Source organism: Scophthalmus maximus, chromosome 19 (assembly GCF_022379125.1).
Source record: "Scophthalmus maximus strain ysfricsl-2021 chromosome 19, ASM2237912v1, whole genome shotgun sequence".
In the NCBI taxonomy this organism is placed as follows: Eukaryota; Metazoa; Chordata; class Actinopteri; order Pleuronectiformes; family Scophthalmidae; genus Scophthalmus; species Scophthalmus maximus.
Window position 1 is genome coordinate 16373243 of NC_061533.1, and position 23116 is coordinate 16396358.

The window sequence follows — 23116 nt, forward strand, 5'->3', positions numbered from 1 at the left end:
GTGCGTGTGTTCAAATGTTAATCTTTGTTTTGGCCTCTACATGTATAGAAATAGAACTATTTGAATGTTACGTAATTTATAATTTAATTTGGATGATCCAAATAACATTTCAAGTGTGTGTGTGCGTGCGTGTGTGTGTGTGTGTGTGTGTGTGTGTGTGTGTGTGTGTGTGTGTGTGTGTGTGTGTGTGCCTGCGTGTGTGTGTGCGTGCGTGTGTTTGCCCATGAAAAAAAGAGTGATTTTGAGGCTGTGATTAGGTATGAATTCATGCAGTATAGGGACAAAAATGTGCAGGGATGGGATATGTGTGTGTGTGTGTGTGTGTGTCTCACATTGTCCTTGTGTGTGTATAATTAATGACAAAATCCTAATCACACTTAATCACATCTTCATGCCAGGACCCCCATAGAGTCATGAACACTCGTCACAATTATACACACGGGGATATAAAGGGATAGGGGAGTGGGAAATTGAAGAAAATATAATTCTTTAATCTTTCTTTCATTTTCCCTTTGTTTGTTTCCATCCTTTCAGAAATCCAGTGCCTAACAGACATCATAACGTGTATCCCAATTCCCTAACTTCGATAGCTTGACCTCCAGGTATCCAGCTGTAGCCATATTGATTGTGCATGCATGACCAGAAGTGTGGAGCTCAAACTTTTTGCATTTAGAAGACTTACACTGTAACCTACTTAACCCTGCACACATCTCAATGTCATCCATCCTCCTGATCACCCACTCACCTGTCTTTTGTGGCATTAGACTGCCCCCTGCTGGCTGAACCTTTAACATGTACAGCCTCCTGTTGGGCCCGCATGGTGTTGGCTGCAGCAGAGGCCCACTGCTGTGAAACCCCTCTTCTGTTATTGTGCAGCAGAGCATGCTATTGCTGCTCTCTGCTGGTATTTCCAGGTAAGGACAATGTGCAGTCAGACGTGTCAGTGACAACAAGTCACACAACGTTTCTTTTTTTTTCTTTTTTTTGCAGGACGTCATTTACCAGGGTGTTATGTTATCCTTTATTCTATTTTTTAAAAATAATTGATATGTTCCATGATGCTAATTGTATTATTTAGTTCTTTGTCTGTTGAAAGCTGTATGATGAGAGTAACTGTTCATTTTCCCTGTCTAGTGGCCATCCAACAATAGTTCAAGGCATACTTTGCACATCTATAATCTGAGGTAGAATGATTTACAGATGTTTTTTTATAATTCATTTACGGAAATATGTTGCAGAGAGTAATTTTTAAACACTTAACACTATTAAAACCATAACCTATTAAAAGGCAAAGGGGTGCCTTCAGAAACTCCCTCAAATGAAGGTTGAGAATTGCTATTAGTAAAATGTACTTAAAATGTTGAAAGTCAAAGTACTTGCAGTTCAGTCAGGACCACTATAGTCAAAATTAATTCATTTCAATAATCACAATTAGTTATATTTGGCGGTATGGCTCTGTTCTGGGACCTTCCTCCCCTTCCACGTGCATATGTACGTGGAAAGCCTGAGATAGGGAGAGCACATCTCCCTACCATTCCATGGGCCTTCATCGAATGCGAGGCAGACAGGGCAGCAGCCAAAAAACCCCAGTACAGAACAAAGAAGGCAACAATGACAACACAGGACATTGATTAGGTCAGATACAGTATGAAAAGGAGGTGCTGGGGTGGAGGCGGATTGCGAAGTGGCGCGCAGCAGAGCAAGAAGGAGAGTGGCCAGGTTAAAGCAGCTTAAATAGAACGCACAATATGAGCTTTGCCAATTGAATGTGTAGAAGACGATCAGCTGAGCAGTCAGCTGATGTGGGCTGGCATAGAGATCTCTACTGTCAGATGATGTGCTGCATAGGCGCTGTGCTTGATCTCGTGGCCTTCCTGAACTAACACTATGCTCAATTTCAGTCAGGACCACTAGTCAAAATTAATTAATTCAATAATCGCATTAGTTAAATTTGCAGGTATGGATCTGTTCTGGGACCTCCCTGCCCTTCGTGCATTCGTGGAAAGCCTGAGATAGGGAAAGCACAGCTCCCTAGTCCGTACCATTTCCATGAATTTTTCTGGCACATGACAATTGTCATTTACGTTTTTTGCTTATTGTTTCTTTCCTAAATTTGGTCTTGATTACAATGGTTTGCATTGAGTTACTGTGTGTTTGTGTTGTTCCTCAGCACGTGTGAAGAAAATCAAAAACTCATTGTGCATGTTTTGTGTTTGTTATGATCTGTTATGTCATACCAATAATCTTGATTTACTACAAAATACAATTTACCCAATATTCAAGCTTAATATTTCCACTGTCAGTGATAGGGTTTCTATAGGAGTTTAAAGGTAAAGATTTAATGTCAAATGAACAGTTATCTCTATTTACATAACTGTGATGTATGTATGTATGTGATGAGAAATAACAAATCTGTATGGAAATTCATAACAAATCATTTAAAGCCTAAATAGTTAGAGATTAGATTTTCTCAGTTTTATATGCACAATAAGGAACCACAGCTTCTAACAATGAAAATTTTAAATCTAAATGTTGAATCTAAATCTAAATATTATATATTACAGCCAAAGCTCTCCTGGTTGCAAGAGCTCCCTCTGGTGGAGTTCACAGTCCACTCACACAGTTCACTCCCTAATATCAATTTTGAATGACTTTAATGCAACTCTGACTCTCTGGCAATGTGATTAAAGTTATTATAGTTTAATTGAATAATTAAATACTGTGCACCCCCCCCCACACACACATATCCCATCCCTGCGAATTTTTGTCCATATATTGCATGAATTCATACATAATCACAGCCTCAAAATCACTATTGTTTTCATGGACACACACACACACACACACACACACACACACACACTTGACATGTCATTTGGACCCTCCAAATTAAATTATAGATAACATTACATTTAAATATTTCTGTATCCTTAATCCAAGATCATATGAATATGACGACCTGCATGTGCTGGGCAGGAGGCAAAGAAATGTGCCAACCACATTATCTCCATATATCAAAGATCTTTTAAAAGTGGTCAGAAATCAGCAGATCTCACATGAAAAACGATAAACTATCCGTCCTGAATGGAGGATCTTGCTATCATTTGCTTGATGTGTTAATGCGTGCGAGTCAAAAGGCCCCTTCTGGGTCCCCGGACCCGAGATTGGGACACCCCACCCGGAAGTGGGTGGCGGAGTCACCGTCACCCAACCGGTCACACCACCGTCGACACACTGCCTGCTGGGATGAAGCTCGCCGCCGGAGAACCACAGGGACGGTCACACATCTGAGCTCTCTGCGCGCCCTCGCCCACAGCTCGTCCGGTCCCCGTCGTGCAGATTCGAGGATACGGGAGGAGGAGAGGCGCGCTGCCACCATGATGGAAGAGATAGACAGATTTCAAGTGCCGAGTGCCGTGCAGGAGGCGGAGATGCAGGCGGAGATGCAGCCGCTGGTGAGTCGGACGTGTCGGCCGTAATCTGCCGGAGATTGATCCATCAGTGTTGTTCTTGGGTCTTTTCTTATTTCAAATGACATCATCGCTCCGGGATGCTCCGTGCGCTCAATCTTGTGACCTGCCATGCGTAATATTGGTCGACGCACTAATATGGGAAGTTGTTCGTTTTTTTTCACCGACTATCAATGGACTAAATAAAACATTTTTAAAAAATGACGCGTGCGTCAAACCAGAGGATCATTTATTTGCCCACAATTCGTTCCCCCCGTGGGACACAAGCAGCGTCCGCGCTGCTGCGTAGTGAGCAGCCTCCGTCACGCCTGGCGGAAGCGAGCATCCCATCACCAGCCTCCGTGTTGTACCGGGGTCCCGCGCCCCCCGCGGGGCCTCATCGCGATTAATGAGCGGCTCCTCGTCTCGAACATGCGCCGTCATTTGTTATTGGAACAACGACAACAACAACAACAACAACAACAACAAGTCAGTGTAAATGACTCGGCCGGCGACGAGGCCCTGGGTTCCTGCAGCCTGCAGGGCGGCCTCTGCTGCTCACGGCTGGTCGGACTAAACCTGCTGTCTGCTGGCGACCTCACACTCCATCCTCACACTCCATCCTCACACTCCATCCTCACAATCCATCACTCCATCCTCACACTCCATCACTCCATCCTCACACTCCATCACTCCATCCTCACACTCCATCTTCATACTCCATCCTCACACTCCATCCTCACAATCCATCACTCCATCCTCACACTCCATCCTCACAATCCATCACTCCATCCTCACACTCCATCACTCCATCCTCACACTCCATCTTCATACTCCATCCTCACACTCCATCCTCACAATCCATCACTCCATCCTCACACTCCATCCTCACAATCCATCACTCCATCCTCACACTCCATCCTCACAATCCATCACTCCATCCTCACACTCCATCACTCCATCCTCACACTCCATCTTCATACTCCATCCTCACACTCCATCCTCACACTCCATCACTCCATCCTCACACTCCATCACTCCATCCTCACACTCCATCTTCATACTCCATCCTCACACTCCATCCTCACACAGTTAATCGATTAATCGTTTTGGTAATCGACTGCTAAATTAATGGCAGAACTGTTTGGATAGGCGATGAATCGGTTCATGTAGTTTTTTTCTGAAAAAAATAAGTCAAAAATTCTCTGATTTCAGCTTCTTAAATGTGAATACTGTCCGGGTTTCTTTGCTCCTCTACGACAGTGAACTAAATATCTTTGCTGAGTGGATGGAACTAAAACTACAATACCTTTTTCTCACCATTTCATGACATTTTATGGACCAAACAACTAAGCGATTTATGGGAAAAAGAAAAAATGGACAGATTACTCGATAATGAACATAATCGTTAGTCGCAGCCCTTAAAGTGTGTACGAGCTATTCTGATTCACAGTTTCAGTTCCTGCATTATCAGTGGGATGCAACATTGACAAGACCTCGTTGGTTTTAAAAAGGTCTTGGTTATCCAGTTCCCGAGAAGCATGTGTATGTTGAGCCCCGCATTTCTTTTGTCTTTTTCTTTTTTAAAGCTATCTACATAATGTTTCATATGCTAGCATTCATTAGATAGAGAGGGACTCTTCCTCACATATCTATTTACGAACTGTTTATTCACATTGTCTGGGAATAGAAGGCTCTATTATGCATTACAGAAAGACATTAATTATTCATCGATCCCTCTGTAATGCACATTTCTGCTCATCTCTCTGTGTCTGCGCCGCCTTCCCATTTGTCTCCAGGACCCGGCGTCGTCCACGGCCTCAGAGGCGGACTCAGACACCAGAGAGGGGGAACCTGTCACCATCAACTACAAGCCCTCACCCCTGCAGATGAAAATAGGTGAGTGAGAGCTGCAGTGTTCGTAGGCCGTAAGTGTCTGTGTCGTTGCGGGAAACAAGTGTCTCCCGGATTCGTCTGTGAACTCAAAATCCTTGAAAGGGTGAAGTAGTTATGTGCAGATGTGGCGCAGACATATACTAGTGGGCGATCCATTTTCATAAAACCTCTACACCCATCACAAGGTCACAAGATCACGGTCAGATGTTTTGATTACCATTAGATTAAATCCAATAATTTATTACAATTAATGATAATTCATCATCAATGTATTTTCATTATCAATTAGTATGTTGATTGTTTTTTTTTAAACGTAAAGTAATTGATCAGTCAACCAACTACTCATATTAAAAAGAAACCAGTTCAGAAGCTGGAACATGCAAATGATTGGAAGTTTTGCACGAAGTAACCACAACAAAGATTCTATTATCAAAGTTGTTGTGAATCCCTTTTTTTTATCAGCTAATCAATTAAAATACTTTTAGGTTTCAGCTCAAATCCATGTCATTGTTTGTCTCATGGATAGGCATGGAACAAAAATATGAGCCACTCAGGCCTGGTTTATGTTTGGAAAGTGCGTCTCTCTGGTTTATGAAAGTCGGCCCCCTCCAACTTTCATTTCAGCACCCTGGACAGAGTCCAGTGGTTTTTGCAGCGGCACTTCTTAATTTGTATTTATTTTTTACTCCTCCTGTAAAAGCCAAAGCCTTTGAGAACCAACAACGTTCAAAACAAGTCAACTGTTGAGTGACAAATGTGGAAAAAGGGATCTTATATGAAATGTAACTCCAGCGCCTGCATGTGCAGTACAACGTCTTCCCTCATCCTGCATGTAGAAGGTGACGCCCCAAAGACGACGACAGTTGTACTGTATGTTGTCATGGTTAATCTCACTGGTTGTTCCTCGTCTTTTTTATCTTCAAAACACATTCTGAGCTTATTCATGCTTATTATTCTAGCCTCGTTGCCTTCGTGACCTTGACATGGAAATGTACATTTAATGGCCTTTTAAAACACACCACTGGGTTAAAAGTGTAAGGCGATTAACTGGTGGCATCATATAAATTAACAACAACATTTTCTAGTGCCGGCCCTGCTCTCCACGACCGTTTGCAACGCATTACATTTTCTGTTTTGGACAAGTGAGAGAAGGGAGGTGACAGTGTTTGATGTCACATCAGGATTCTGTTGTGTTTCAGGATTTGAATCACCTCAAACACTGCCCGCTGTATTGGCCTTAGACAGGAACTGATCCTCTCTGATGTCGTGTTCAGAGAGAAAAAGAATGCCATAGTCCTCTCAAAGAGAAAATTTAAATAAACTCAGTTCCTTCCGCTGATCATTACACTTCCTGATGAGTGTCTGTGTAAATTAAAACGCTATCCTCATCCCAAATATGTATATACGTCTCTCGGCAACTCCATGCTGAATTTTTTAACGTTCAAAATCTATTCCATCAACTTTTGCATTGTTGTTGTTTTGTCATTTCAAGCTGAACTGATGTGTGCGTTTCTGTGTGTTTGTGTGTCTTGTGCAGAGAAACAGCGAGAGCTTGCTAGGAAGGGCTCGTTGAAGAATGGCAACACCGTCGGTAGTCCGGTGAACCAGCAGCCCAAGAAGAACAACGTCATGGCCAGAACACGGTAAGAAGCGAGCGCTGTGGTCTTCAGTTAATGGAAGAAAATGAGACGGGGCCGGATGACGGCGTCTGTCTAAAAGATTGCGGATATTAAAATTGATTTAGGTTTTTGTGATGCGTCTTTGTTCATCTCGATGATGATGTGGTCAGCTGCTGATAACCTGCCACACGCAAAAAACGTCAGAATGAAATTTTGTGTCAATAAATTTGTCATCCGGCAAAATCCAAATAACGTTTTAATAGGCCTGAATGAATGGATTTTATTCTCATGCCCATTACTCGTCTCTGTCAGTAAAATAGTTTTATTGATTCAGGGGTTTGTCCAAAGAATAGTTCACGCGTCAGTTCAGTGGTGAGGTCGTCTCCAGGCACCGCCTTGCTTTTCTTTCAACACCTCTTCCTGTGTGTGGATCTATGTTCCCTCCTCCCCCCACCCCTCTCTCTCTTTCTCTCTTCCCCCCTCCCTCCGTTCCCTCCCCACAGGTTGGTGGTGCCAAATAAAGGCTATTCCTCTTTAGACCAGAGCCCAGATGAGAAGCCCCTGGTGGCCCTAGACACAGACAGGTGAACACCCACGCAAAACACACACATGAATATAAATAAATATACCCTTTGTCCCCAAAGACATAGACACACACATGAAATGCTAACTTGTGTTTTTCCCTTGCAGTGACGATGATTTTGACATGTCTAGATACTCATCTTCAGGATATTCCTCTGCCGAGGTGAGTTTGCTGTGCGACGGAGCAGATATCGGAGCACCCTGCTTGCTTGCCTCACATTTACTCTCTCATGCACCACCCTCCGCCGTCTTCCTCCCGCCAAGAGTCAGGATCTTTGTTATCCAGTCTTTGAGCAGGGCCATTTTCATCCATCCTGCTTGTCCATTGTTTATTCTTTTGGGATCCTGCACAATGCAGGAAACAAAATGAAATGTCATCTTTGGGTGTCTGCTCGCAGACACGCTGTCGTATTTATTACCCAGAGGAATTCCCATTCCCAGCTCCCCACATCAGTTTCCTGGCACTGCCAGGGACAGGCTTGAGGATAAATTGTAGGTTATATTTACAAGCTGACAAATGTTCAGATCTTAAGTTAAAAATAATCATCTACAGTAATACACAGCAATTGTTACCCATTTTAGCCGTTCTCTTTCTTTCTTTCTTTGCACATGCCAACAACAGCAATGTTGAGAGTTGTACTTTGGGGAATCGTGGTGGTTGTTTATCTACATTTACTCATTTGGCAGATGCTTTTGTCCAAAGCGTCTTCGCGCTGAGGAAGAATACTCCAGCTTCAGTAGAGTTAGAGACCTGGGAGTAAGCACGGAGTACTAAATCTGTTCAATGAGACAAAGTGTAGGAGTTCAGGGAAAGAACATTAACATGATATTACATTCATGGCAACTTACAATCAGTGCATTCAACCATCAAGATATTACTCCTAAAATTGCAAGAATCATTGCGAGTACATTAACATTTATCAAATAACGGCATCAAGTGCTTTTTTTTATGAATCAAGGACTAAGGTGCAGGCAGAACAGGTTAGTTTTCAGTCTGCAGCGGAAAGTTGGAATGGTTTCTGCAGCTCGTTCCACCATTGTGGAACCAGGACAGCAAACAGACCGGATCTAGTTGAGCGGTGGCTGCCCCCCCCCCCCCCCCCCCCCCACACCAACACCGTAGCAAGCACACTTAACTTGCCCACTAAGTGCGAGTGAGGTGTGTTAGGGTAGGTGTCAGGAAAGGGGGTGCTCTCGGAAGAGATGAGGCTGTTGAAGGTAGAGAGGGACGACCTTCCTCTGACAGCGCTAACCAACCGCCGGGGAAGCACCAACGAGATCAGCCTGGACTCAGGCTGCCTTGTGTGTAGGGATGGCAGCGTCAGACAACATTGCTTGGAGGAGCGCAGTGGCCCGTGAAAAGAAGCGTATGCCCGTACGACTGATTCATTTAATGGGAGCAGACCCAGAGGACGCTCTGTGCTGGACGTCTGCGGACATGCATTTGTGACTTGAATTTGATTTGGGCGGCCATGGGTCGCCGGTGGAAGTTGATGAGCTGCAGAGTGACAGGTGCCCTTTCAGGATGATGGACGACCAGACACGCCGCCGCACTCTAGAACAATCTGTAGGGGTGCTGGAAGGGAGGGCCGCGAGAAGGGCACTGTGTTAGTCAGGCATGAGAGAAAATCATGGCCTGTACCGAGAGTTGAGCGTCATGCGTGAGTCAGGTGAGGCTGGATGTTTTCTCAGATGCAACATGGTTTGAGAGGGATAACTGACTCGCTTGACCTTGGCTGGGGTGAGAGAGGACGGGGTGATTTCGAGGTTGATATTGTGCTGTAGAGATTATTACCTATAAAGCTAAATGCTAGGATTTTGACGTGGTCATGATGACAAAAGTTCCAAGTGACGATCCTTACAGCTATCTGTGAACGTGCCACAACTCACTCTACCATTGTTGCACAGAACGTGTTTAATATTAAAACACTGTACGTTGTCTTAATCTGATAAAGTCAAAGGACACCATCAACATCGAAGGCATCTCATTACAATCAGCAGACCTTCATATACCTGCCCGTCCTCCTGGTTTGTTTTGCGGAATTTTTTTTATTATTGTTGTTGTCGACCAGCCGATGAGGCGAGGAATCTATTATGAACAGAAAAAAGCATTTACCTCGCATCTTATATGAGATTGAAATACACCCAATAGGCTTTTTTTTTCTCTTTTTTCCTCCCATACCTTCAACAAAGATACTCAAATAATGGAAACTCCCAGGTTCCAGCCGTGCAAATAGCTGTCCCGTTACTCTCTGCAAACACAGCAAATTGTTGGTTATGAACTTAAATAAATGAAGTAAAACGAGTAAAACAAACAACATATAACACAATGACTAGTGACTTTAAGAGGTGTTACAGCTACAGCATGTCAGCATCAGTATGCACTGTGTTAACTTCCCTCTCTGGGCATTGTGGACGATCTACTTGCAACACATGACACAAATGGACACAGAGAAATTTCTTAATAACCGAGCCTGGACCAAAACCAAGTTTAAACAAAATGTGTAGACTTTGACATGGTTCGGGTCAGATGACTGAACCTCACACACCATTTGCAGAGCATGTAGCCCCTGATCGACATATTTGATGGCCTTCTTTTCTGTTCATGCCTCATGGACCAGGATCAAATGCTCTTTTGCCCCGCTGCTGGTCCCCAGCCCAGCGGCTGGGAGTAGAGCTGCAACAGTTAATCCATTAATCGATTAGTAATCGATTAATCGGTTCAAGTAGTTTTTATTGGAAACAAAGTTCTTCTTAAATGTGAATCTTTTCTGTTTTCTTGGCTCCACTATGACAGTGAATTAAATATATTTGGTGTGTGGACAAAACAAAACATCATCTTGAGGTTTTGGGAAACACGATCGTCATTTTTCACAATTTTATGACATTTTATGTGCCAAACAACTAACAATTAATCGAGAAAATAATCGACAGATGACTCGATTATGAAAATAACCGTTACTTGCAGCCCTAGTTGGGAGACTTTGCTGTGACCTATCTTGTCTGTCCTCCGCTCTCCAGCAAATCAATCAGGATCTGAACATCCAGCTGCTGAAAGATGGCTACCGCCTCGACGAGATCCCGGATGACGAGGACCTGGACCTGATTCCGCCCAAATCAGTCAACCCTACCTGCATGTGCTGCCAGGCAACCACCTCCACCACCTGTCAAATACAGTAACCCCGCCCCTCTGACCCTCTGCCCCCCGAACCTGTTCCACACAACATAACCCCTGGTCTTCATCTGCTGTGAGTTTACTTCACCGCCAGAGCGAAGACAGTGACGCATTGGTAGAATATTGTAATGACAGTTAAGTGCTATGATGATAATGACAATGACAAATAATACAATTAATATATATACATAAACTTTGGTTTAAACTCTAGGAGAAGGAACATGTGTCAAGATAATGAAAATGTATTTAAAAGTGGTGGTTTCCTCCTATGGTAGGACGTGCACTAATGTTTGAGAGCCCTTCTCCTGGTGAACACGATGTAACTTGACAGAAGACAAAGGGTAAATTGATGCTGCAAAGTGATTTCAATTTCCCTGAAGAATATGAGATATTATCATAACTCCTAACTCAGCCGTTCTGCTTACCTGAATTCTAGGTTGCATTTTTGCATTTTTCTAATTTTTGTTTTGTTTTTATTAAAATGCTTACTTTTTTAAACCTTTGGGATCAGTATGATTGTATGTGTTGGCGTGGAGATATTTGAGAGGTGTGGACTGCAGACTTACCCCAAATAGAGAATATTTGGTACCCTATTCATTGTACTGTACAGTCATTGCACTTGAACACATCACCTTCAAAATGTTTGCTTTCTTTGCCCTGCTGGCTTGAGATGTTTCATTCCAGAGTTTAGGGACGAACATGTAAACATTAATGGCTGAGGAACAAACAGCATGAAGTGCACCTCACTGAATAATTGAAATGAAAATGACACGTAAGTAGCTCCTTGCACATGATTTTTGTCCAATTTCTTTGGCGCACTCACATGCTACTGTTGAGGCACAAGCTTGGTTTGTTTTGGTTTTGAATTTGCACTTTTGTGTGTTTATTTTGGGGGGGGGGGGGGGGGGGGGGGGGGCACATATCTGTTTTCTTTTTCCTGACAGTGTCTTATCTAAAATGAACTGTATCAAAAGGGAAGATTACGTATCGTTGCACCACCCTTTAACACATGATGCTCTTGTGAGCCCTGTGTTATCAGGGCCAAAGGGACTCCTCCCCATTTTATCTATGTACGGGTCATAAAGGGAGCACACAGGTTCAGACACAAAGATTTATTCTCTCTCACTCACCCACACACGCACACAGACATACAGAACCAAAATGAAGAGGGAGAAAGGCATCTATTTGCCTTTATTGACTTGATTTTGAGCACTAATATCCTTCGTGTGTGACCCTCTCTGTCCCTTAAATAGGTTGAATATTTGCAATTAGAGTATGCCTTAAGTACAGAGAAGTTCAGCAGACGTGTATTTATTCCCATCTTTTGGTTTATTTGAAGAGCATTTGCTGTCTAACAAGTTGTGCTTTTACTTTCATTTTGACATGGGTGATGATTGTTTTCTTTTTTGGTTGTCTTTTTTTGTTTTAAATGATCTTGTATTTTAAACACTTCCATTACAGTATTTAACAATGTTATTATGTGCGGTGTATGAAAACAAATAAACACAGAGCTAATAGAGCACTCCCTTTCTACCCTACTGTTGGATTTTTTTAATCTATGAAATTACTGTAAACTCTGTGTTAATCGTGTCAGATATGGGTGTGTGAAAGAAGTAACCAGCACATATTTAGTAAGAAAAAAAATCAGTTTAATATTAAAACTTCAAAGCAGTATTTATAATACAGCTACAGTATGTATATTGCGATAACATGGGATCTGGATTGACAGTACCTGATTACAGTACAGTAGCATCAGAAGGAAGGGCTCTGATCGAAAGGCACCAACATAATACAGTATCGTATTAATGACAGAAAAGAAAATCTGCATTTCACTTAACAAATGTATGTAGTTTGTATGTACAAGGGTCAACCTGACTTCACACTCTATCTGGATGTTTAAATGCATTATGTATAAAAAGAAAATTAATGACGTTGACAATGTTTCTGGCTCCTGTAGCAGACCAATAAGACTTCTCATCCCATTAGTAATATTATAAAAGATACCAGACAGAAAAAACATTGAACCAAACAAGTAAAAACAAACATGCTACATGATGGAATTCATTGATTCACAAACTTAATAATCATGAGAGTTCGACTTAAAATGCTGGGACAGAAAATTAAAAAAGGTTTTATGACTCTCTGTTTTGAGAAATGTTGTGCTCACATATCACCACCAGGGGGTGTCGTTTTCAACTGAAATGACCATGCGTCACATAGTTCCCTGATAATTTGCAGTCCGGACACTGAGTAAACAAAACGTAGTTTCAATGTACAGCAACTGGCACTGCTGGTTGTATATAAAACGACAGTCTGTGATATTCAAAGTTTTGAATATCAACATAAATATTCTGACTCATGTTCACTTGTGTAGTATTTCCCAAAGGTTGAAAATGTAAAAATCCCTCTCTGCTACAAAAACCCTTCAAAGGCACAGACGTCCTTTTTTATACTTTGCACATTTTTAACAAACATGGATGACTGTGGTCTTATCCAAGACAAGAGAAAAGGTTCCCACTTCACTTTTAAAGGTTTTAACCCGTTAATGTTTTTTCTCCCTGCACCACTGACACAGCTCGAGCCTGATGAAGAAACACAAGAAATGACACCTATTCACTCGTGAGGTTCGCTCGTGCGTTGTGGTCTTGTATCGAGCACTGAAAAAAGGTGTTATGGTGCAATTATTCCCGGGTTTGACGTGATGTGACAACATTTATGTTTCAACATGGGAAACACTCTGTTTATACCTACAGGCTCACAGTTGACCTGATTTACTAAGTCCACAAGCAAATGTCTATTAAATACCAAAGCTCTGTGATTCTCTACATTGTATCTTTGTCTTATTACTCTCTAATACAACTTAACTACAGTATAGTGAGTATATAATACCTCTGGAAGGTGGTCTGTTTAATCTTTTTACATGATAACACTGCAATACTGTACATGTGCCTTGTGACTGAAGAATAACTGTACAATTGTAAGAATGTGTGTGTGTGTGTGTGTGTGTGTGTGTGTGTGTGTGTGTGTGTGTGTGTGTGTGTGTAATAATAACATTCGCTAAAGGAATATTCCCAAATATTTGTGACGCATTGGGAATATCTCGTAAGATTTACTGGACTTGTTTCCCTGTTCTCTTCTGTAGCTGCTTTCAGTCATGCACTGAAGTCCATACATTTTCTTGAACTTTTCCTGAGGGGCTGTATGTGCGAACGCAAATGTCTGCAAATGTTGCTCCGGACATTTTCTGAACTTTTCCTGCCTGCCCCCTAGAAACGTTTCTATGAAGGAGCGGGTTCTCTACCAAGGTGCCACCCCTCGCCCGAATGTTCCGGAAATGACCCTGCCGTTTGTGAACGTGTCTGACACGGACGATCTTCCGCTGCGTTCTCCATGTGTGGACGGCAAACTCTGACCCAATTTCCCCGAGTACACGTCTGAAAGTAACTTGTGACTGCAAGGCGAAAAGATGTAGTGTTTATGAAAACGACTGTATATATGTACATGGACAACACTTGGACAGTGGATTCTTCCAGAAAAAAAAGGTCTCACAACACAAATTAGATAATTACAAATGGTAAAACAACTAGACCTGTCCGATTGACCCTGAATAACCCTTAGTACATACCAGTCACGTCAGGGAACACGAGGGGGAAGCTCTACTTTCATTATGGTCTGGTTGAAAAGGTTTCCGTTCGCTGATGCACAATGTTTCATGCACAGCAGGAAATCTCTTTGACTAGTGGTCTGGCAGGTTGGGTTGTCTGTCTGGAAAGGATTTGTGTGTCTGTGCACACACACACACATCACACATGGGGGTGTGTCCATGTTTGTGTACGCCTCGGTATCTACTACATGTACCTTTATGCACTGTATATATATGTACAGTATGTGGGCGTGTCTCACACCCCTGCAGGGCTTTGGTCTCCTGAATCAGAGGACACAGACTCGGAGCAGCGGCGTCTCTTGGCTGCACTGGAGCCCTGGAGCATGCTGGGATGGAAGCCCGCGTGCCGCCGCGCGTGTTTAGTCAGGTGGTCGCTCCTCATGAAGCACTTGTCACACAATGGACAGTTGAAGCGCTTCTCGCCCGTGTGCGTGCGATAGTGGCGCGTCAGCTCGTCTGATCGGGAGAACTTCTTGCCACAGTCGGTCCAGGTACATTCGAAGGGGCGCTCACCTGAGGACACACACGTACATGTTGTGTTACTACACTTTGCCTGCATCGATATAATGAGCTTTGTCAACAGTCATGTTCTTACTCGTTGTTTGGTCGGCAGACCCCACTACAATACGGTATGTAAAAAAATTAATATATGCAATAAATACATCTTATTCTTTGATTATTTAAATGGTAACACTTCCCTTGACAGCATTTGGTTAAGGTTATAAAATTAGAGAAAAAAATACACTGACGAATTGTTATTTCACCAAATAAAATAATTTTTAAATAAGTATGAAAAAAAAAGTTTTCCCCTCTAAAATGTCATTTACAGACAAAGAAATTAGACTTTAGTGATTTTAGTCTGGGGTCAGTTTGCTCCCCTGATACAAATACACTCTGACGCCCCAACTCAGCAATAAGGTCTGAATATTCTCATAAATTCCAAAGTATCAGGATGATGAAACAATATTTAATATGCTTTTTTATTAAAAAGAGACCGGTGTGGGCAGGGCCAAACAGAATACTAGGATGAACCATCCGATCTAACCTCATCATTCTTAACCGTTTACCCCCAAAATATATTATCTTATATGGTCGTATTGAGATGGACCATTTGCATTGGAAAGCTTATTGAAAGACCTTTTGGATATCCGATTTGACCCATGATGTCATCTTTTTGCATTATCTTCTCACAGGAAATATAGGTCAAAAGGTCACGCATTTGCAGGTCACTAGTTTAGAGTACCAGTTTTACCTGATGATGTTTTGAATGACCATAACTTGGGAAACTGCGCACATTATTTGGTTAAATTTTTCTTAGAGGTCCTCTTTCAATAGCCCTGTGGGTTCAAAGAATAAAATCTGTAGCTAACTTGACAACGGCGTCATGTAGAATTAGGCAATTCTCTTTTGAAACGTTATGTTGATTGGGTCTGCCATCTGTGATTACCTTGGGTTTTTTTCCTGTGGCAAATGAAAGTTATGGAAATGTTTCTGCCATAAACAGTATTTTCCCAGAACAATAAACAGAACAAATTGATTTAAAAACAGTGAGTCACGATAAGGGCCTCCTGAATAAAAATTAAAAAAAGAAATGGGGGGGAAAAAATGGCTAACCCCCCTCTCCTCCTCCTGCACGTGCTTCATTGCACCACGTGTTTTCTCTTGTTTACAACCCGAGGGGAGGGGGCGGGAGTGACGTATGAGGAAGCGGTGGTGCAGGGAGGCTGATATCTGAGGACAAGTACATGTGGGGACAGCAGTGTCGCAGTGACCTACATGTGGATCATAAGCCAATAAATTGATGTCCACGACACCGACACTCGCCATCTGCCACGACGCGCACGCAGTTTACACCGAGGCCAAACGACGCGTCTCTCGCACTCGGTCACGAGAAACAACCGTTTGAGGCGATATTCAGATGTTTATCACGACTTAACCTTAACTGAACTCGGTGTGTGCGATCATGCATCACAAACACGGGGAGGCGGCACGCTACGGGCCGGTCGGTCAGTCACACACCCCACCAGCAGGGGCCACTTCACGGGGCCACCTTTCCTATAATCTGTGTTAATCATTCACATGAACATGTGGTCTCTCACTCACACTCTTCGTGTCCCTCTCTCTCACTCACACACACACACACACACACACACACTGTAGGCCTGTTCTACAACTATTTCTTTCACCTCTTTCTTACGGTGATTATTACATTGAATGTGGACTGTTTCGGCCCATCAGCTCCTCCGACGTGTCCCGACGCGGACTTTTAACAGTGACGTCAACATGCGTCGGAAACCAGATATGGGCAAAAGTGCAGAAGGTGACGCAGAAGGTGACGCGGGGCGGTTTCGCTGTCGTCAACAGAACCGGGCCCGTCAGTATCGGAGGCGTGTCTCTCCGGTCGGACCGCGCGGGGCCTCCACTTACCGGTGTGGACCCTCAGGTGAGCCTTGAGGTGGGACGACTTGCCGTACACCTTCCCACAGCCGGCGAAGGGGCAGCAGTGCCTCTTCTCGGGCGACTCACGCCTCCTCGCCGCCGCCGCCGCCGCCGCCTTGTTCCGGGACTGTTTGGGCGCCGCCGGGCCCCGGCTGTCCCCGGCGCTCAACCGGCAACCGCCCCGCTCCACCTTCTCCAGCGCGCCACCGGCGTCGCTGCCCCCCAGACATCTGCCGGCGCCGGCGCTGATCGCACCGGGGCTGCACTTGTTCAAGTCCAGTAAAATCATCGCCACCATCAGCAGAGTCCTGTTCTCCTGGTTCTCGATCAGCACGTCCTCTGTCCGCCCCGGCGGCCGGCTGGGGACACCGTCTGCGGAGACGTTGACCTCCGACATCACTGGAGCTGATCCGGACGCAGGAGAGAAACTGTGGTGATGTCGAGAGTTGTCCTGGGATCCTCTTTAATAAAAGAAACCTTAACAACTAAACAGTCTGCGATCAGACGGCGATCCTCCCAGGAAACATGCGGTTAACCGTCCACACGTGTCGTCTTCAATGTGACTATTCCGCAAGGGCTGCGTTTTCTTGTTGCGGCAGCACGGCGGATAAATAAACACCCCCCAGGAAAGGCAGCAGTTTGAATCGTCTCCCGGTTCTTCTTCTCTCTCTCCTTCTGCACCTTTCCCCCCAAAAAAGACCGATCGATTAAAAACACAGCGTCCGCAGGCTGAGCTTATTGTGTCTGCTTTTATTCCGCCTTTGTGTGAGCTGCCACACATGCGTCAACTTGTCCTATTTCACTGCGAGCACCACTTCTCTCAACTCCAAGAAACAATTTCGCGGAATCCCGCCGTGTCATAATAAAGCGCGCCCGTGATTGGCCGAGGGGAAACGTGACTCGTTTTGTGGAATCGCTTATTCACACGACCGAGTGACGGGTCGATTGGCCAATCACAGACGACACAGAGGGCTGAGCCACACTAATGCTGCCTTCAGGGACTCAAGGTGACCGGGAAATACGGTATATATACACACAAGAAGATTTAAAAATGTCTACAAATGGAAATAAGATTTATACAGGATAAAATGTTAACAAAATATGTATCATTTCACCACTGCATTAATCTGAACTGAACAAGAAAAACAAATAACTGAGTGCATCTATCAAATACAACTATGAACATATGTCAGTGCTATATTTGTAAATTAATATAAACTATGTGTTTGCTTAGTTGTCTATTGAACAATGGGTGTGTTTTTTTCAAATTTAGTTCATTGTTACTTCATTAATTTGATGCTATGATGGAACAGTTATGAGCTGTTTTATTGATTCAAAACAAGAGGGACAAATTAGACTATTATTATTACGTTCATTTTATATTTAATAACTGTCAAATTATGTTCTATTCAGTGTCCCAAAGTTATTCAAAGTTATTATTTTGCTTTTTTCTCCCTTCAATGAATAGGAACTCCTGTTAGCAGGCCAAGTCCTATCGAAGAGAAGTGTATTTACGACGTGCGTCAAAGAGGCACCTGAATGCACCATCACAGCCACGCCCCCAGTCCCACGTTGCTCTTACCTAAAATGCCCTACATGCGTGAGAGAAGCCGCAGTTGTGGACGCCTGTTTACTTTGAATGTTCCATGTGATTTTAAGTGTCAGGTTTGTAGCGGATACATCAGTGGATCTACATGTAGTTTGATCCAACAATAAACAAGATCCCGCTCATTTCCGTAGAATGAACGTTGATTTCGTTCGGACAAAAAACAAAGGAGGGGGGAAAAAGAAAGGAAACAACAATAGATTTTGATAGGATTGCTCCATAGGCCCACACATGCAGGTGGCGCACTCGGTAACCCGACGGCTGCATATTTCATGACGACAGATTAGATCCCTGTTGTCTATGACTGCACAGACCCGTTAAAAATACTTTGGTGGTTGTTGTTGCTGTGCATGTAGGCCACAGGCTGCAGCTCGACGTGTGGATGGTAAAGAGCGCTGTCGTGGCTGACTGTGTGTCCCACAGCTCCTAATCTACCTGCCCTGCTCTTACCGGCCACGTTCAAACCTGAGGCATGGCCACCAAGCAGTCTTTCTGTATATGCTTATTTCCAATAGAAGCAGAAATGTCACAGGGTTTGATTTGCCGGTGCCAATGAAAAATGAAGAGGATTGACCTGCGATTTTGGCCTTGTGCAGGTCTCGGGTTTCATGTTACGCGAATGCCTTGTGAAAATAGTCGAAGTTCATGATACCTGCGTATTTGGAAGAACAATTTGAGACACTGTGACTAGTGATACAACCCGGTTCCTCACAGGTCACATGGGTAACGTCCATGTGTCAACAGCTGCAGTGGCAACCAGAGCTGCCATATAACTACGGAGGTGATGGCACATGCTGTTCATCTGTGTCATGGAGAGCGGTGCATGTGATTTGCCACTGTTGTCCCATAATGCTTCAGCTGCAGACAGGTCTCACTCTGTGCCCCAGTTCCGCAACCATGGTCTGATTCTAAATTAGCGCTGTCCTCAGCTGTCCCCAAAGCTGCACTTGAACCCCTCAGTGCCAGTGCAAACTCTGTGTGCATGGGGTCGGTTATATAGCATAACTCCTAACAAGCCAATATGACAATTTGGTCGATATAGATGTAACTCTTGTAGACTGAGGTGCATTATTAAAGGTTATAATGCACCTTCGGTTTTATTTAAAGTGTTAATGGTGTTTTATTTGTACGGATGTACGCACATTTGAACAATCGGTTCTGGAGACTGTTTGTTGTCAAGAGAGAGCATCTTACAGTTGAATATTCAGAGTTGCCCACACACACATATGTATATATATATATAGTCTACTTGAAACTGTAACAGGACCCACTGCTAAAAAAAAAAAAGGAAAGCAGTGCAGTGTGTGGTTCATTCGTGGCCAAATTTCCTTGAAAATCCTACTCAGCTCTGTGGGAGTAGGATTGAGCAACGCTGCCATGCAATACTTATTCCTCGACACGAACTGTGTGGACTTCCTTTGGACAAATGCCTCACCCAGGACACACACACACACACACACACACACACACAGTGCATTTTCGTATGACCAAAGTATGGGTCCTTACATGCCACAGATGTGTATCTGTGTATGTTGATGATGCCAAAACTGTGGGAATGTAACATTACATCTCACCATTTAAGTGTCACTTCTCTAATAAACAGCTGTTAAGAAAAGACATAAAAACCATCTGCCCTTGAGGCTAAATCCTGTCTGCACTGCAGCGAATTTGTCCCCGATGTGCACATCACGGCGCACACGGTGGGCTGTGAGCTGAGACACATGTGCAGGGAGAAAGGTTCAGGAAAACGGCAGAAATAATAATAATAACAGATCAGCAGAAACACCGCAGGGACTCTGCCCCTCTCCCCGGATCGTCCCGTACTGGAACTCCGCCTCCCCTTTGGTGGCAGAATCCCTAGATTTCCAGGAAAAACAAAAACCCCTCTTGTTAGCGCGCGGGGGTTTGGCCGGACTCGACTCGCCTGCAGCCTCCCTCCTGCTCCAGCTCCTCCTCTCAGCAGAGCAGTAAACATTTCTGTGAAAGAGGAGGTGCCTGTGTCGCTGCTGCCCCACATCTCCCCTCTCACAGAAGTGCAGGAGTTCAGGAAGGCGCATCTGGGTCATGTTATTGTGTTGACACCGACTGACACAGTGTGCCAAGAAGTGAAATACTTTTTTTTTTTTTTTTTTTGGGTGTGCGTGTGCTGTAACAGAGGAGGAGGAGGAGGAGGAGGTGGCACATGCGTAATCTCAGGACAGAATGTTCCCTTCGACGTGTTGACGCACCACCGCCGGCCAGGCTCGCCTTTACATGATCCCGCGCACGCACCCGCAGGCGGACAGAGCGTGGGACAGACAGGACGTCCTGGTTCGGTCAGTGGCCCCCCTGCTGCACTGTGCGCACAATGGACACAACAGGACGGAGTGTGAAGCCTCAATCTACAGTGTTAATCACTCCGTGGCTGCACTTTCACCCAAAAGGACCGTGTAGAAATAGATCATATACAGGGAACGTGCTTGCAGTGGCGTGAACCCAAATAAAATGAGCCTTACCCAAGGCTTTTATTTGTAGGCTATGTGGTGTTTCCTTTTTTCAGGCTACTTCATACTTTTTCATCACCACATCTGCATGCAGAAATAATTGACCTTTTGTCTCCACTGCCTTCACCTGGCACCTGTTTACATGTGGACAGATACTTTTGCTCAGAACAAACACGTTTTAAAGTGTCTTATTGCTGCTTTTAATTTCAGTTAAACAGCTGTATCTAAGAGGATGGTGCATTTCAATACAGCACTGGAATTGTGAAAATATTGCTTCACAAAAAGAAACAGTAGCACGGGGCAACAGCACTGATTGTTTTGTAACACAGGCAGTGCAGGTACAGAGGCGTCAATGTTATTGTGTCCACAAAGCAGGACGAAGCAAAGTTTTGTGCAAAGCAGCACCTACTACATGAATTCAGATGTGTTGATTTAAATTTTTTAACATACTGACACGTGTTTAACATATGTTCCACAGACTTTAAGCCACTCGGCCAGTCGGAGCTGAGGACCAGTGGTAAAGCATGAAGGGGCGAACCGCAAGAAACTTGCAATGTTGTAAAATGTCACACGTCAGTAAGCAATTGTTTCCGACGAACAAAAAGTTGCAATCGTCGTGAATAATTGTTCATTGCTCATCACATTTGAACACAATGCATTTAAGAAATGTTTGGTTAGGAGTTTGTTTGAGGCATGTCTGCATATACAAATCCAAGAAAGCGCCAAGGTTCCCTCCTATTGAGTAATTAAAATGAATGTTTTCCCCCTAAGGAATCAGCTGAACACTGTGTTACTGCCTCATGGCGGATGAGTTAAAAAAAAAGGGGAAAAACAGGAACTTGTCCCCCATGCAACAACACCTGTCGTACTCATCTCACCAGCAGCCAGAGTGTGTGTGTGTGTGTGTGTGTGCGTGTGTGTGCGCTGCTCAGCAGCTTGTGTGATGTGGCTCAGAACTTGATTGTTTACACATGGCTTTGTTGTTTTATGAGTTTTATAATGGTTTGTATTCTAGCTAACATCATGATCGATGATCTAATAATCGTCTAAAGCAACATGATGACTTTTCCTTCTTCGAAAACTTCCTGTGTTTGCTTTTCTCTCACTCACGCACGCACGCACGCACGCACGCACGCACGCACGCACGCACGCACGCACGCACGCACGCACGCACGCACGCACGCACACACACACACACACACACACACACACACACACACACACACGAGTCATTGACAGGTTAAAGATCCCGGTGAAGTAAAAACAGGCAAGACAGCGAGTACCAATCTACAGTATTTAATCGTTTATTTAACAATGCATGCCAGACATGATCCTATTCACATTGAAGAATACAGATTTGTATTTGCATCCAAATAACTCACTACTTTGATTTCATATTAAAATCTCTCTCTATCTTTCTTTCATCATCATCATCATCATCATCGTCTTTACAGGTCGCCTCTGTACACTCTGAGTGGAAGAACCGCATGCATTTAAAGGCCCGTTACAGAAAAGTGTGACCAGTGGGTGTTTGAGTCCCTTTCTGTTGCTGAAGCACAACATCAGCAATTATTGCAGACAAAAACATGTGCATGAAACTCTCTTTATCTTATGAGCTAGAGGTCGTGAAATAGGAGGGAAGCAGATCTGTTGATTATTTTCATGATTCCACAAATACTGTAAGATACAGTACAGGAGAATATTTGTATTGAATGTTCATTGAGATTCTGTTGGGCTGTGTTGTGTCATCATGTCTCCCTTTCAGTATTGTGATCTACATTTCTGGATTCACACAGTGTTCACGTACACGCACATTCACACACGCATGCTCACCTCTCGTCAATGCCATCCACAAAAAGGCCATGTCAACATATCATAAAGCGTTTTAAAGAATTACGTATACGTGGACATGTATGCTTTCATACTTGGCCATGCAAAGCTGAAAGGTTTGACCTGTTTGCCACAGCTGAGTAGACAACAGGTCAGCAGAGCAAGACTCGGCTCACTTCCATTTGGTTTGGCAAATTTTGGTTTCAACTGGGGGTCGACTATGCTTGACCAAAGCCCTCTTTATCAAAACTGTCCACGAACCTATAAAGGAATAAATAGTTTGCACTATGGAGATGTTAAATTAAAATTTCCATGGGTGAACGAGTCAATCAGATATGGAGACGATCATTCATTAGCTATTGCCGTTCCCGAC

At 43.8% G+C, this 23116-nt stretch overlaps 2 protein-coding genes and 1 long non-coding RNA gene across 3 annotated transcripts; 2 read left to right on the forward strand and 1 right to left on the reverse strand.

The window, feature by feature from the left end:
- The first annotated feature begins 3104 nt into the window (after positions 1 to 3104).
- Positions 3105 to 11619, forward strand: fam219ab (family with sequence similarity 219 member Ab). Its single transcript, XM_035640111.2, has 6 exons — positions 3105 to 3455; positions 5249 to 5348; positions 6883 to 6988; positions 7468 to 7548; positions 7655 to 7709; positions 10568 to 11619. Exons 1-6 carry the CDS (start codon positions 3120 to 3122, stop codon positions 10724 to 10726), a joined length of 837 nt encoding a protein of 278 aa, XP_035496004.1. The 5' UTR covers positions 3105 to 3119; the 3' UTR covers positions 10727 to 11619.
- A 734-nt stretch (positions 11620 to 12353) lies between these two features.
- Positions 12354 to 17642, reverse strand: klf9 (Kruppel-like factor 9). Its single transcript, XM_035640112.2, has 2 exons — positions 16813 to 17642; positions 12354 to 14898 (listed from the first exon to the last, which is right to left on the reverse strand). The coding sequence occupies exons 1-2, from the start codon at positions 17219 to 17221 to the stop codon at positions 14621 to 14623; spliced, it is 687 nt and encodes a 228-aa protein (XP_035496005.2). The 5' UTR covers positions 17222 to 17642; the 3' UTR covers positions 12354 to 14620.
- A 41-nt stretch (positions 17643 to 17683) lies between these two features.
- Positions 17684 to 20943, forward strand: LOC118314031. The gene is made up of 2 exons (XR_004794567.2): positions 17684 to 17847; positions 18293 to 20943. It is a non-coding gene; the product is annotated as an uncharacterized LOC118314031 (long non-coding RNA).
- The last annotated feature ends 2173 nt before the right edge of the window (positions 20944 to 23116 follow it).

What these genes read in the sequence shown, in the direction of transcription:
- klf9 (XM_035640112.2), bottom strand. Translation starts at nt 17,221, where the DNA reads ATGTCGGAGGTCAACGTCTCCGCAGACGGTGTCCCCAGCCGGCCGCCG. An exon ending in TCACCTGAGGGTCCACACCG is followed by an intron (nt 14,899 to 16,812) that starts GTAAGTGGAGGC and finishes GTGTGTCCTCAG; the next exon opens with GTGAGCGCCCCTTCGAATGT.
- fam219ab (XM_035640111.2), top strand. Translation starts at nt 3,120, where the DNA reads ATGCGTGCGAGTCAAAAGGCCCCTTCTGGGTCCCCGGACCCGAGATTG. An exon ending in AGGCGGAGATGCAGCCGCTG is followed by an intron (nt 3,456 to 5,248) that starts GTGAGTCGGACG and finishes ATTTGTCTCCAG; the next exon opens with GACCCGGCGTCGTCCACGGC. An exon ending in ACCCCTGCAGATGAAAATAG is followed by an intron (nt 5,349 to 6,882) that starts GTGAGTGAGAGC and finishes TGTCTTGTGCAG; the next exon opens with AGAAACAGCGAGAGCTTGCT.